Source organism: Lytechinus variegatus, chromosome 7 (genome assembly GCF_018143015.1).
Source record: "Lytechinus variegatus isolate NC3 chromosome 7, Lvar_3.0, whole genome shotgun sequence".
NCBI lineage: Eukaryota > Metazoa > Echinodermata > Echinoidea > Temnopleuroida > Toxopneustidae > Lytechinus > Lytechinus variegatus.
The window spans coordinates 791,807-807,710 of record NC_054746.1 but is presented as its reverse complement, the minus strand read 5'-3'; the positions used below and the strand labels follow the sequence as shown (position 1 = coordinate 807,710).

Genomic DNA, 15,904 nt, shown 5'->3' with positions numbered 1-15,904 from the left:
GGGGCATGTCTAGCCCGGTGGAGTCCGGGGTGTGGAGTGACGGGAAAGCTGAGCTGAGCAGGAAAATGGTTATGCATGCGTCGATATCTACATAGATCTGAAATCTTGATTCTTTTTCTCTTTAATTGTCATGATTGTAGCTCCTCCTACACAAACAGCAAGCCATTTCGCACACAATGTGAAGACCATACGCTCCTCCATGGGCTTAATATTTTATCCCCCCCCCCTCCCCAATGGGCGATTAGATTATTATGACATTATTCTGACATTGATAGAAATTGTACAGAGGAGGTGTTGATTACTAGATTCTATTCAATTCTAAAAAAACTGAATCCATGTTTATAGACCTATATTTTGATGTGAAAAATGTTGTTTTATTGGAAAAATCAAGAATTAATTTACGGTATAGATGTAAGAATATAAAATTCTATCTACAGGCGTCCTGGTTGAATGCCTCTTCCATAATACAGAGGCGCTCTCGAGCTCCCATGTGGCTCTCCACGGTTACAAAAAAAAATTATTTCAAATCGGACAAGTCGCTGTTACCATATATTATAGTAGCAACAAGAATTTTGCACACGAACCGCAGATCTAATGTCCGCGTTGTTGTTGGTGGGAAAAGTTCGGACTGAATCGATCAACCACAACTATATGTAAAGCCAGCAACGTCAACTTAAAAAGGCACGTTTAATGTGTTTTATGGATATGAAGTATGCGCATATACATTCATCATTGTCTTGACAATTAAATGTGCCCTTCTTGGGTTAACAAAGGACCTTGCTTATGAAATTCCTTGTATAGAGAAAATTATAACAATGATAAATTCCCATATAGTTGAGGCTGATTGGATCAATCTTTGTAAAACGGGCCCCAGGTGTACACAGACTGATCACATTTGTACGATAATTTAACAATTTCAACGATTGTGTTTTACATTAAAAAAATAGTCTTACAGTTTTTAATGGTCTTTTTACATTTCATCATCAAAGAAATTCAGATCACATCTAAAATAAACACTTGTCTGAAATGGGATAGACAATTGCACAGATTCCCTGTGATTGCGATTACTAACTATTTAGACAACTTTATTTGAAAATATTAAGAATTCAGATAATATGTATTTAATATAATATGGACATACAATAATCAGTAATTATTATCAGAATTATTTATAATACTTATAATTGAATTGATTTTGACCGGCTAATCATGATTTTATTTTCTTCCTTTCTATTTATGCAATACTTGATACAATGTGATTTTAATTAATTTACACTCATGACTCATTTAAGTAATTTGATTTGTTATAATGAATATCTTTGTTTGTGTAATTTATGTATTGAATGATTTTTTTCAATCTACTCTTTGTATAGTGTTTTTGTATGTTATTATTCTATGTAAACATGATTATTTCAGCCACTGGCTGCCGATCATGTATTATCAATAAACCATTTATATTCTATATTCTTTTTTATTCATTGAATAGTATTATGAATTATGAAATAGAGGTTGTGGTTGTCTGGTAAAAATAAATTTACAGTGCCTCCCACAAAAAAACGAAACCGAGATTTATCGATGATTTATCATAACTTAATCACAAATACAGTAGACAAAATGACCTACCATTATAAAACTGAGAATCTCCTCTTTCATCTGAAATTACTTAGATTATTTCTCATTCACGCATGAGTGAGCAAAAACAATTGAAGAGGGAATACAAAAAAGTCATTTTGCGGGCTGTATCTCGGTTTCAAAAAGAAAACCATAATTCTTAAAAAGTTCAATATCTGCTCTTTAATTTGATACCTCAATTACAGAAAATGGACAAGAAATAACAAAGTTCTGGTCATTTGAAATAAGGCTTGAATTACAATAATTTCATAAAATTAAGAGGTTCTACAGGCTAGCGTTCAAACTCACTTGACACTCCGTTTTGTTGACGATCAGCCACGCATTAAGTCTTTTGTTAACCATGCGATATCTTCTGTGGGAAACCGGTGAAAACATGTTTATTTAATGATATTATGGAAATACCAGCATTGTTTCGAGGGAACATAACTTGTTTACTTCTTGACCATTTTCTAGACTAAGGTATCAAATAAAAGAGCAGATATTAAACATTTTAGGCATGAGATTTTCGTTTTGAAATTCAGATACCCCCCGCCAAATGAGTTTTTAGTATCCTTTCTTCATATTGTTTTTGCTCACTCATGCACGAATGAGGAATAATCTAAGTAATATCAGATGAAAGAGGAGATTCTAAGCTTTACACTAGTAGGTCATTTGTCTATTGTATTTGTGATTAAGTTATGATATATCATCGCTTAATCTCGGTTTCATTTTTTCTGGGACGCACTGTATATATTTGGGATTTTTACAAACAAACAACGACTAACACCAGTACATAGAAACACAATTACAATTCATATCCTTTTCCAGAATTACATAAAAAAGAGAAGATTTAGCAGATTATATTACATGAGTGTTCCAACACTGCATAATGCAACAAGTTTATGCATGGTAGATTTTCACTTTTTAAAGGTCACATGATTAATTCTGAAGCCAATTTTACAGTACACGATTATTTGTCTTACTAATAAAATGTGGGCTATTTCCCATGAATACTAGCTCTTATCTTTGTACAATAAAATTCCAGAGGAGAAATACTATGAAAAGTAACCGAGGGAGATAACGGTGGAGAATCATACGATATGCGACTAAAGTAAATTATGCATAATGACTCACCCCAAAACAGTATCTTGTAGATAAATAGAAACATTCCTACTGAGTTTATTCCAAAACTTGTTTCATATAATGCTTTTACAAAATGAAGTTACCTATTAGCCGGGTATAGATTTTTTTAAAAGACAATTTATTTTCCTCTAAAACAGTAAAATCATAAAATTTAAAAGTGGAAATGTGTTTAAAAACATCCAAGAGCGGTTCTCGTCACTGCATACATAGTAAAAACGCTGTTTAATTTGTTATACAACGCTGTTTACTATGTGAACCTTACAGTAATTGTTTAAACAGTTTAAACAACAAAGTTTAATTTTTCAATATCTAATCTTCAATAAATTAAACATTATTATTTAAATTGTTAAACAAGTATTGTATGGTTCATATAGTAAACAGCGTTGTATAAAATCTTAAACAGCGTTTTACTGTGTACAATTAGCACACACGTGGATACACTTAGCACCATCAAAACTTAAAGCCGATTGAACCCGTATATAATATATAAAACATAGTCATTACAACGCTCTCAATTAGTAAAATATCAACGTTGATATCAATTTCAATATCACAGACATGATCTGCCGATAAAGCAGATTGAGCTCTCCTTTCAAAGTTCATCATTTTGCAATGATTCTTCCTCTTCACAAATTTCAAGGACCACTTCTTGGAATCCAGATACTGCTGAAACACCAGACTGAGTTCCCTTTTGTCCTTGGGGAACCTCACTGCTTCTGGTTTCTTCTTCAACCCGGAAAGCGTCCTCGCCTTGGTCTGTGGCGCCATCGTCAGTGTTATCACTTCCTGCTTGTGAGATAGTAACCACGACGCTTTCGGCGTTGGTTTCCCCTTCGCCCGTGAAGCCTCCATTCTGAAGACTTTTTCCATTGACAACCGGATGTGAATGCCCGGCCGGCAGAGTCGAATGGCGCTTTACAGAGAGGCCTTTGCGTCTCTTACGGAAAAGTTGGCGCACCTTCACACTGACGCGGTACGACTGCAGCGCGACAATTAGTCCGTTTTTCGCGGCGAAGAAGATGAGTGTCTCCCCTACGTATCCTGTCGAGAACATTATGTACAGGCGGAGGATCAAGTACGGGCCATCCTGCATGAAGATACTGACCATCAGAGACCATATCTCGCTTTCGCAACAGCAGCAGCAGGAATCTTTACAGCTGAAGCCATTAGGTTTGCTACCTTGGACTCCGGTTGAATGGTCGGAAGAGTCACTTGATTCGATTGGACCGGCGACGCGAGGTTTTCGCTGCTTCACCGCCGTTAACCCCAGAGGAATCTGTAGGAGGCTCCAGCACCAGACAGCGATGATGAATCCAACGTAGATTTTATCACACGCCACAGTCTCGATACTCAGACTGTCCGTTGCAAATTCAAGCATATCCAGAGACATTGCTGTCAGAGCCAATAGCAGACTGGAGAACTGATCACGTGATAGCTTGCCTTTGGGTGCCATCCAGCGACCGAAGATGATGACTAACATCATGATTTGCTGGAAGATGGAGGAATAGCGCCGACTCAAATCATGTGTTGCCTGCATATCAAACAACATTGGAAATACTGAATTATGAGTTTGTTCATTTATGAATCCGTTCACACTATTCTTACATGGACAATATAGATTATTTCTTTCTACTACGTGATGAATGTAATATCTTTCGGGTTCATCCCATGATGCGTTCGGTTCTGGAAATGTTCATTAATGACGAATGGAAATGACTGAAACAGAAAATCGATTGAGAAATATATAATACTCGTGTTTGTAGGCATGTGCCCATATTTCATTACAGGGTTAACTAAATGCCTTTTTTACTCCATGAAGTATTTTGAATAAGACTGCACTGCCCCAATTTGTGTGGAAGCTAAAAGTACTATCAGACAGAGATCGGACAGTACATAGAACGAGTAATGATACGGTCGGGAAGAGCGTTGAGTAAGTAACGACGTTGAGTAAGTAACGACCTTTTTTACCTTTGCGTATTGCGAGATGGTTGTGTACAAAACAAATGAGAGAAATGGTGAAGGGTTGAAGGAATAGACGAGTTTTACATTTTAAATATTTTTGTATTCACTTTTTTTAAATTAAAGATGAATATATTTCAGAGGTTTCTTGGTACTTAAATGTGGAATTATTCCCATGCACCACCCTTGAGCCCTCTCCAAAGTCCCCTCATTTCAAACATTCATTTTTTACTACGAGTATGATTTCATTTTTTTTTCTCAATACTTTCGTTGCTTCTATTACCAAGTCAACCCACCCGCCGTTTGAACCATCCATATATCAACCATATCATTATCACCATTGTCATTGTTATCGTCAAACGTGTCGTCATCATCATTATTATTCATTTATTTATCGTTATTGCTATTCTGTAGAAACCTTCAAAATCAGACTCAAAACATTATCTATTAAATGGACTGTAGTTCGATTCACTGATTCCATGTCACCCCATCTGTTTTCTTTAATTACTTATTTATAATGTCTTGCAATGTAATATAATATAATATAATGTAATTCAATGTAATATTATGCAACGTAATGCAATATGATTTATTATGTTCTTCATAATCCTTATACATGTATTACGTTAAGATATTAATGTAAAGCGCTTAGAAACTACTGTAATAAGCGCTATATAAATGTACATTATTACCATTTTCATTACCACCCTCATTACTATTTATATATTATTTTCCTACGGCTACCCACCGGATCGAGCACATGGTCAGTGATGTTGACTCCGAGGAGGCTGTCATAGTGCATATCAGCCTCTTCCTCTATCGCCTCCACAACGGCTGAACGACACTCATCATAGAATACAACAGGACAGGTGGTGGTCATCTGCATGGCATCCACAACGTGACTTCTGAAGTTGAGGGCGTAGATCTCCAGTATGATGATACAGGGGACAACCCATAGGAGGTAAATGAAAACACTTGGTATGAACCTCGATGGGAAGAAGATAAAATGTAAAAAAAATATATATTATTATTTTTATATTTCAGAATCATTACCAGGGACTCGGCCATAAAGGGTTATGTATTATTACCGGAGGTGCTCTGACAATTCTCAGCATATCCCGTAACAATATAATGATCCTTCATGGCCAGGTCCCTTTCATAGCGTTACCATACATATCATTTTATCAATGTTTAAAGTTCTTTGGGAACCTAACCCATTTGATTGAAATGAGAATAGGCATTTGTAGAGCGCCATCTATCTAAAAACAATCTATTTCAATGCGCATTGTTGTTATCATTATTAGTACCTCGGATTTAGCTCGAGCTGCCTTTCAGCGCTCATACATTCAAGGAATTAATCCTGCCGGGTACCCAATCACCTCACCTGGGTCGAGTGCAGCACGGTGTGGATAAATTTCTTGCTGAAGGAAAACGCCAACAAATTTTGTTTTCATGCACCAAAATAAAATCAAACATACCCAACGCGTGTAAATCATTTTCTTGAATAATTCAAACAAACAAAAATTCGAAATGGCGTAAGTCCAAAATGTTTGATTCCAAGGAGTATAACTTCCGAAAAATAGATGTATTGTCCAATTAGTCCTACTTTTCAAGAAATATAGGAAGATGATATTAAACTTCCTACTTGTCCTTACAGACATAATCTCCAGAAAACAGCGGGCATTCTGCAGCGGTTTGATATGCAACTAGCAACCATCCTGGATTGTTAACAGCTTTTTCAAAGTATGTTTTGGGTTTTGTAAACTAAACGTTCCATAATTTCATTAATGATCTGAAAATTATTATACGTTCATGACCGTTCGCTGGATTTGCTCCTCGAGGGTTATAAGTAAAATATTTAAACACCGTAGGAAGAAATTACTGGGCCAGCGCAGCTAAATCGGATAATTGTAGCAGCGCTCTGTATCCTAAGGCAAAATGCGCTGTATGAATTCAGCTTTTATTATTTTTATTATTATCATCATTATTAAAACTTTTGGAAGCGAGGGAGCAAAACGTCTGGTCTTCCCCCACAAAGCGTATTTTGCATTTGAAAGATGGAATAGGATTTGGTGAATACTTCGCATGTTTTTTTTAATAGAGAACTTGGACTAAATGAAATATCTTTGGAAAATTCCTGAGAGTGCACATCTGCCCCCCCCCTTCCCCTTATGATATGCACGGCCTACACTTTTGGTACTCTCTTTCACTCTTTGCAATGAAATCAAACAACTGTTATAAACCATGAACTTAATTCTCCTGTCTTGGAACAGGGTGATATCCTGTTGGGGAGGAGTGGAGGTTATTGGCACGGATTTTTTCATCGAGAAGGTGTCAGTGTACAAAAATAAATGCTTTGTCATCTTTGGAACGCGTGATCTTAAATCTAAGGCAAATTTCCTATGACTATCCAGAAATTTGCTTTCCACATTTTCTTTAAGTCCTATGACATTGCATTGCGTGGGCAGTGTTTTCAGTATCAATGTTCTCCACATTTCATTAATTAGAAAGGAAATAACGAAGAAAATGTTTGTGCATGTCTATAGTTCACCATGCAAATTTAGTTAGCTGTTGAGAAGGACTATTAATTTGGGGGAATGAAGATTATTAAGTGAAAATGAAGAAATTTTAGTTGAACATGAGGCGCAAAGACTGGCAGTTGACTTTTGGATGATTCATTTTAGTTAAAGTCCTTAACTAAGGCTTGACCCCTACCCCCACCCCCCCCCCATGAAATTAGTATATTCGATCAGCTTTAGGAAGGCCTTAAAACTAAAATACATAGCGTGCGATTTGCTATTTTGTTTACATCCAACATTTGCATTGGCATATCATGTCATTTCCCTACTAAATCTTTCTTGATGGCTTTCTTCCAATTTTCACACCAAAAAATAATATATTATAAGGTATTTCACACCAATATATATATATATATATATATATATATATATATATATATAAGAAACATGTTAGAGTATAGTTTTAATTGTGAAACAAAAACTAGGAATTATTCATCGCTGTAAACAGTATTCTTATAAAGCACAATTGAATAAGATGTATTTGGGCTTTTGTAATGCCCCATATAATGTATTGCTGTACAGTCTGGTCGGGAAGATCCGAAATGAATCACAGTATAAGAGGGCAGCATACATGGTGTCTAATTTCTCTCGGGGGAACTCCATCTTAACGAATTTTTAAATTATCCTGGCCAAAAACACGCAATGTCTTTTTTAGAGCATCTTACTTAATGGTTCATAAATGTTTACCAGAAGCTGCTTCTCAGGTGCTTTGTGATAATTTTATTCATGTAGGATCACAAATAAGATGATAATCAGGGCGCCATATGCTCGTACAACCTTCGACCAGAAATATCTTTTGTCAGAGGCCCATTGCAATGGAATGAAATACCAGAACGCCTCCGTTTCAAGACATTAAACAATTTAACGGGAAATGGCAAAATGGGGAAAAAACATTATATTGATATATAATAGGGACTAATGGAGGAATCTATTCTATTTTTTCTCATCATCTTGTACATATCTTATCTCTTTTCATGTGTATATACAATTTTCGTTTACTTTAAAGTAACATTTGTACAGTATCATATTTCATTTATTTTGTTATTTTCCATAGTAATTATGATTATTTCATTATTTGATTTTTTATATTAGTATTTATGTTATATTCTTTGTTTATATTTGAATATGTCACCATGTTTGATATTTGTGTTTGTTTACGAAGGGCCCCAACAAAAACCAGCTTGTTGCTGATTGGGCTACCCTTCTTTTGAATATTTGAAATAAATAAATAAATAAAATGACAAAACTATCACTCCTGTTTTAATACTGATAAATTATTTTACTTTAAAAAATATCCAAATGATTTTTACAGCTGTCAATAACTTTGAAAATTCAAACCCATGATAAAAAATAAATCCTCAATTAGATTATCAAGTATGCCTTTTTTCATCATGAGTGCCAAATTTTGAGGGGTATATCAGAGCATTCTGGGGATGTGGCGAAAATTGTAAGCAAATGCATAATTATAAAACCACACTTTGTAGTATGTGTCATTAAGACTGTCACTTATGCTTTGGATATAATGTGAATTTAATTCAGAATATCAAATTTTAACCACTTTTACTGACTGAATGTTTCAGGGTAAAGCACATTTTAAATCATGTTATGTACACTAACTGTTACTTAAATGTGAAAAAAAATGTTTCGTGTAACGTCCTCTTACACATAAATATCATCAGAAAGGGGGCACTTTTTTACTTTTAGACAAGAGGCAAATCCTTAAAATTTCAAATTTTAAACCATTGAAGAGTCTTGATCACGTTGATAAGAAGATATGTACAAAATTTAAAATGTTACATGACAACATTTCAGTTTCGTTTAACAAGATTGTCTAGAAAACATTAAATAAAATAAACACTGCATTCGCTTGTCCCTTTTCCCTAAAAACCCCTTTTATCAATGTCTTATTCAGAATATGGATAAATCCATGTTCATTTAAGGAGGTTATTATAATTTTATCACATGAATCGATATCAGGAAGATAATTGGCTGATCAGGGCCTATGAAAGTTTGCAATCAAACACAAATACAAATATTGGGTAAAAATTCCCAATGAGGGTATTGTGTCCAGCCATTATTGGGCATTTCTTTCGGGAATTTTCATTTATCCAATGTGATGAAAATTTGGCCCATTCTAAAGTAATTGTTGGCTTATTCTTTAACCTTACTGGACAATATGCTTCCCACATTGGGTAAAATACTGCCCCAAATGACCCTAATGCTGGTTAAATTTACCCAATATTAAACAAAAGCTGTTTTCTCAGTCAATGAATTTGTATCATTTCGGAAGATTATGACAATGTGTATTAATATCATTTGAACTGTGACTCGATTTCTCCAAGATTTTTTAGACTTTTTTTCAACAATTAGCTCCCATCCCCAAAAGATGCGATGGTTTTACTTATAGAAGAATAAAATACCCGACAGATCGCTATTTTTAGGGGTATCAATAAGGACAGTCTTACCATGTCCATTCTCCCCTCCTCTTGTACTTCAGAGTGACGACAACTTCGATGGCTGATGGTATGAGTAGAGCGTTCAGGATGAAGATCCTGCCCTCCTTGATGATGTCGTGAACGAAAAATGTGAGTATAATGCCGTTAGCAGCGTAGATGAGTCGGACGATGAGAGCCTTGAAGGCTGCAAACAGTGAAACTTTTTTGTCGTTCATTGTCCTCGCGATGTTGACCTGTCATTCAAAACAAGCAGAAATCAGTTGTTAGATATTCCTCATTTAATAGCGATAAAAGAAACAAAATGGACGCGTATACTAAAAAAAAACATACTGTCAAATAGTCTGTTTTTGATCAAGTATACCAATGTGACGTTGTTGCGTGTATATTTACCATGTGTTTGAATGTCTAAAGCTGCCTGCATATATGAATGGTCATTCCGCTTCAGTGGAATTTCATTGAGACCCCTTCATTCAAGAATGGCGAATGCATGCAGGTCTGAAAAAAAGGAAACTTAGCTTTGCTAATCCATTACGTCATCTGGTTCTTTTCACGTTGAATCATGTTTTGAGAGGTTTGAGTCTCTGAATAGTAAGTGAAGTATCAAATCCTTCATTGACCAATGAATAGATGGACAACCCCACGAGCATTCATCAGTTTATGTTTGTCCCTTTTTGCCTCCTGTCAACGAATGGTTGCCATGGTTGCGGATAGGAGGGGTGCTATGTACCTCATTGCATAGTGTTCAAAACTCTGGTACTTTGGAAGTATAAAATTGTTTGAGGTTCAACTGTCCGAGCTTAAAGAGAAATTCCAGTAGTTGCAGTAAACACTGATTTCATGAGAAAGTCTGTAAAACAAGGCTTAATTGTCAGTATATCATCGAGGATCTAGATCTGGTACAGTTACATTAACTGAACTTTGTGAAATCTTGAAATCTACGCTGAATAATGTTCACACCGAAGATCCCCAACACAGATAAGCGCACGTGGGACAAGTATAATTATTGCTTAGAGCGTCGGGCCCGACGCCCTACCCGAATCCTGGGCTTATTTGCTGATTTCTCAGCAATTACATAATTTCTTCCGGAATCATTTGGCACACAATGTATGCGTTTTATTTATACAGACACTTTGGTGGTCATTTCATTGGATTCTGTACGAACTCATTTTGATATCGTTACCAAAACTAGCATTTACCTGTAAATGAATATTAATTATGGGCTTAGAATGGACTGGATATAATTTCAAGCCAATATGACGTTACCTATTTGGATTGGCTACTTGCATTAAAAAAAGTAGCATATTGTTTAAGTCTGTCACTCTTACAACAAATTGCTTAAACTTTTTTGTAATTGTTTAAAAAGTTGTAACCATAGTTGTTAAAGTGATGGGCTTAAATAACATGCTTAAAATTTTAAACAATGAAACTGTGAAATGACGAATTACACAAACAATTTGGACTGTTATGGTTTGGTTTGGTTTGGGTGATACATTAAGATTGACCTGAGAGAACTTTGATTTATGCTTTTCAAATGTATAAAAACTGTGTATCAAATCCTGAAAATAATAATATAAATAAAAATGATCAATGAATGAAATCTACAAAAATAATTAATCAGCTCTCACCAAGCTGTGAAGACGGGGTCGGATTCCAAAGTATGTCACAACACACATGAATCACTAAGCAGTTTTGGCTGAAGTGATTTTGCAATACCCCTTTATCTTTTGGAAAACGTTGGTCAGCCCTTAAAATTATGCGCAATCAATCGTCATACTGAATAACTTGCCCTGGACTTCATGTCATTTTCAGGGAATCTATCTCCTGAGCAAAAAAAAAGAGATAGATGATGTGCGCCACCATATGGTACGCTGCGATGACCGATGACTGCGTGGACCATATTTTTGGGTGATGTGTCAAACAAAACCGGCCCTGACATGAAAAGTGATAGAATAGGTGGCATTTAAATATAGTTTCAAACGATGTCAAACAGAAAAGGAAAGACTGGAGGGTGAAATATGATATCATTCGCTGAAAGTTTATCCCAAATGTAGATGTTCATTTAAGAAAAGATCAAAACTTTCATTCGCTCGAGACTTTTTCGTAATTATTTATCTTAACACTAATTCCCCAAAGGGCCGAATGATTTTCTTTTATGGGAGATTATGAATAAGAAAATAATCCAATTTATATTCATGTGAATTAGAGTTCTCAGTGTGCAACGCAGATTTTATGTGACTGTCAATGGGTCTAGGATCTGAATATATATCTTGCATTGCTTCGAGCCACTAGTCCAATCGATTAACAATGACACAGATTCACCATTTTCATCGGGCTGCGCTCCTCAGAATATTAATTTCAATTAGTATCTACTAACAGCTCTAAGCTTATGACAAATTTAATTGTTGTGATATATACAGCATAATATTCATTGGCACAACCAAGCGCTATTTTATCTGAAGAGTCGTCCTAATTGTGTTTACTTTGTAACAAGAGTCATTCTACAGATCAATGTGCTCTTTAACGTCATGGTGACATCATGATGACAAAAGCTTACGATAATAATAACGCCTCCCTGGCGCTAAATTATTTTTCATACGCATTTTCTGCCTGGTATACCCTATAGAGTTCTCAAAGAAACGCAAAGTATGCAGTTAAAAAAGATCTATGATATGGTTATCTGGACGTTCAGTATAGTGACGAACACTTAGTCATACATTTGGCCTAATCCCGAGTATTTAGCCAAGATCATTAAATGAAAATGAAAACTCAATTCATTTTAATCTATTCTTTATCCATCAAACACAATAACAATGCAAAAAGATTGACAGCAAAATTATGCGAAAATACATTGATGGTAAGATGACCCTGGAAAAGCAAGGCAGTTGGCAAATTCGACGACATTCCAGTATTACAAAAATAATTTTTTAATACGGAGCGACATCTAGGGCTATTATTTTAAATAACAATAATTGAATTATTTATGGATTAATATGTATTCGTTATGATTTTCACTCAGGCAACCCCATGCCCCTCTCCCGTGGAGACATTTCATCGCAGCCCTAATGGATGCGATGACTGTGATGTTGGCTATATTTTTGGCCAAAAATAATCTGACAGGTCGATGGGATCAATAAATATCGAACAAAATAAAAAAAGGTAAGGATTACTTGTTTTGCTCCGTTTGTCATGCTTATGAACTTGTCAACGTAACTTTCCTTTTTTCTCTCTTATTACAAAATAGCTATCGTAGTATCATTGAGTCATTTCCCTTTGAGCTAACCTTGGCAGGAATTCGTGAAGCAGAGATCGGTTAGGAGTCATTAATTGATTGTTGTAATCGGTCATTATTTTCATGTATACTTCCCTGTCCATTTTTAAATAAATCTGTTAGTGATTATGGTACAGCGGCGATAGCAGAGTATTTTCTATAAAGTTGAATTCATAGAAAAGTAAGGTATCCTGTACTTTTACGAGAAACTTATCAAAGGCTGACTTTAGTCATTACTTAAATCGTAATTAGCATGAATATTACCAAAGAAATATTATTTAATAATAGGAAAAAAAATCATTATCATTCATGTATATGCGATATTAAAAGGAAGAAGATAATGCGAAATATGCCTGATAATTTGAAATTTGGTTTGATGTTCCGACCGGGGGTAAATATTGAGATAGCCTTGAATTGCATTGTAATATTATTTTAAATCATAATTCATACTTCTTGCCTTTAGATTGATCAAACATAAAGTGAATAGGGAAAAACTGGACAATTGCTGACCTATACGTCACAAACTACATTGCACACCACCCAAAAAAAATTATCATAATCATTCAAAATGGTGTAGGATGTGCGCTCTGCTTTTTCATATCTGTAACAGAACATCCATAAATGATACCGAATAGACCTTTCATATTAATACTAATCATGCAGATACATTGTAAGAACTGTACAAATAGATTTCTATAGTTCATACACCGTGGCAGACATTCAGAACAATGATATTAGGCCAAACCGAGAATGTATCGCCTACACCTCTTTTCAGCTAGAAGTAAACGATAGATGAAATATTACACACAGATTTATACCAACCTTTTACTACGAAGAAAGACCACTGTTAGGTGTCAGTTTGGTGGCAAACAAGCTGGAATGTTCCTAAAAGGTAAAAAGTGTCTTTAAAAGCACGAGTTGCATTATTCAGATGAAGACCTGAAGATTTGCTTAGATGTTGTTGCAGCAGGACTCTGCTTTAAATGCAAAATGTGGAATATCGCTCTTAAGTCCTATTTTCTAGTCTGCTTTTCGAAAATATGACGAAATTAATTGCTTTCCAATTGTAGTTTGTTGCTGTTTAAATCGTTTTCGTCAGAAAATGCAGGTAGTTTTCCCGTCAGGGGTAACAGAATAGAGATTTGTGCACAGATTGACCTGGCATGAGGATCTCAACTTCTTGGATTCATCATAATAAAAACTTACAATGACCGCCAAATACTCATCTGGCCATCAGCCAGGATTCTTGTTCCGAAAGAGCCAGAAAATTGAACAGTTGATCTGACATGGAAGGAACACTCTTAACCCAACTTTGTAAAATATAGGATATCTATGTCATTTGTAAATGCACGATATGGCAGTTATTGAGAAATCATCATAATTAAAACAGCGGCAGTCTATATAATTCCGGGATGGCTTGATATCTGTTTATTCCCTATAGATAAATGCGAAAAATCATAACAATTGAAATTCATTGGATCAACCTTATGAGCGTGAGTCAGTGATCTCCCATTATTCGTCATATAGGGATTTTTCCAAGGCGCATGACGGATTAAAAAACTCAGTAAATGTATTGGAAAGGCCTGCCGAATGACAAAGATCAGCTAGGGGTCTTTGTCGAGAAGTAGTGAACCGGAACGACAGTTTCGTCCTGAGTTTCAGATCTGACGAAACAATGCCAAATTATGTCATTTGTCTAGAGTCAAGGACGAAACAGTTGCTTTGAATCACCAATTTTCGACAAAGACTTTTTGGTTGTTCATTGTCAAAAAGAGCATAATTATGACAATATATTTTCTATGTTTTTGAATCAGTCGTGCGTTGTCAAAGCGAAAATTCCCAATTGCACGGCCTACGTACCATGGGGCAAATTCTTCGAGGCAATTACGCGTAACTACGCAGACCTGTTGATTTGGTGGAAATAGAGAAAAAAAATACTTGAACTTTCGGACTCATTTTTAGTTGTTAGTATATCAAATAAAGCTCGAAATGCCATGGGCAAATTCATTCCCTGACTTTTGATGAGCTCAAATGATTCACTAAGTCAGTCATATGTGCACCGTCATTTTTGTAATTACAAAATGTTATATTAAAGTCGTTGACGAGGAATTTTTTCAAATCATTCGGAAGAAGCGCCGTTATGTTAAATTCTACACGTTTTGGGATGAACACGATGAGTATACAGTAGCTTGTGTATACAAAATAAAAAATGCATATATAAATAAAGGAACTTGTATACAATATACAATTTTTATAGCTCATACACAGATTTCATTTTTCAAGCTCAAAATTTTAAAGCTGAAGGAACTTTATGAATCGCAAATTATTTTATTTATGTACAAATAATTTCAATTTAGATTCTACTTTTCCATCGTGTTTTATTACTTGTTTTATATTTAATAGCAGTATAATTAATTATGTAACGAGAAATTCAAACAAATGATATATACCGTTCTTTCGTTATACACTGTCTAAATCTACAATTCGTTATAAAGTACCAAGCTTTTGTGGAATAATTTACCCGATACTTTAAAATTGTCTGTTACATTCTCATCATTAAAACGTAGATTGAAACAAAACCAACTGTCTGCTTATAAAATTCCAACTGCCTATATAGGGGGGAGGATGATGTCAATGTGTTCGTGTCTGTTATTTTTTTTGCCACTACTCTATTTGTGTTTTTAATCATACCGTAGTAATCAAGGGAGTCGGCTTTGACAGGTCAATGGCCTTTCTGACTTCCTACATCCGCTACATTTTCTTTCATTTCTTTTATATTTCTACCATTTTTTATTGCTTATACTGTGATTTAAATTATTTTACTCCTTTATTGTTGTATGCTTGTACACATGTTTGTATGTTTTCTTTAAAGGATGCCAAATAAATGA

At 35.1% G+C, this 15,904-nt stretch overlaps 1 protein-coding gene across 4 annotated transcripts; it reads right to left on the bottom strand.

The window, feature by feature from the left end:
* Window positions 1-2,431: 2,431 nt before the first annotated feature.
* On the bottom strand, window positions 2,432-13,968 carry LOC121418151 (transmembrane protein 26-like). 4 transcript variants are annotated; one of them, XM_041611870.1, is made up of 4 exons: window positions 13,839-13,968; window positions 9,758-9,981; window positions 5,462-5,699; window positions 2,432-4,285 (listed from the first exon to the last, which is right to left on the bottom strand). In XM_041611870.1, exons 2-4 carry the CDS (start codon window positions 9,961-9,963, stop codon window positions 3,347-3,349), a joined length of 1,383 nt encoding a protein of 460 aa, XP_041467804.1. In that variant the 5' UTR covers window positions 9,964-9,981; window positions 13,839-13,968; the 3' UTR covers window positions 2,432-3,346. The 4 variants fall into 4 exon arrangements, with proteins under 4 accessions (XP_041467804.1, XP_041467802.1, XP_041467801.1 ...); XM_041611868.1 differs by lacking the exon at window positions 13,839-13,968 and adding an exon at window positions 10,139-10,247; XM_041611867.1 differs by lacking the exon at window positions 13,839-13,968 and adding an exon at window positions 10,110-10,184.
* Window positions 13,969-15,904: the final 1,936 nt, after the last annotated feature.

What these genes read in the sequence shown, in the direction of transcription:
- LOC121418151 (XM_041611867.1), bottom strand. Translation starts at nt 10,169, where the DNA reads ATGCAGGCAGCTTTAGACATTCAAACACATGGTAAATATACACGCAAC. An exon ending in CACGCAACAACGTCACATTG is followed by an intron (nt 9,982 to 10,109) that starts GTATACTTGATC and finishes TTTGAATGACAG; the next exon opens with GTCAACATCGCGAGGACAAT. An exon ending in AGGAGGGGAGAATGGACATG is followed by an intron (nt 5,700 to 9,757) that starts GTAAGACTGTCC and finishes CTTCCCATCGAG; the next exon opens with GTTCATACCAAGTGTTTTCA.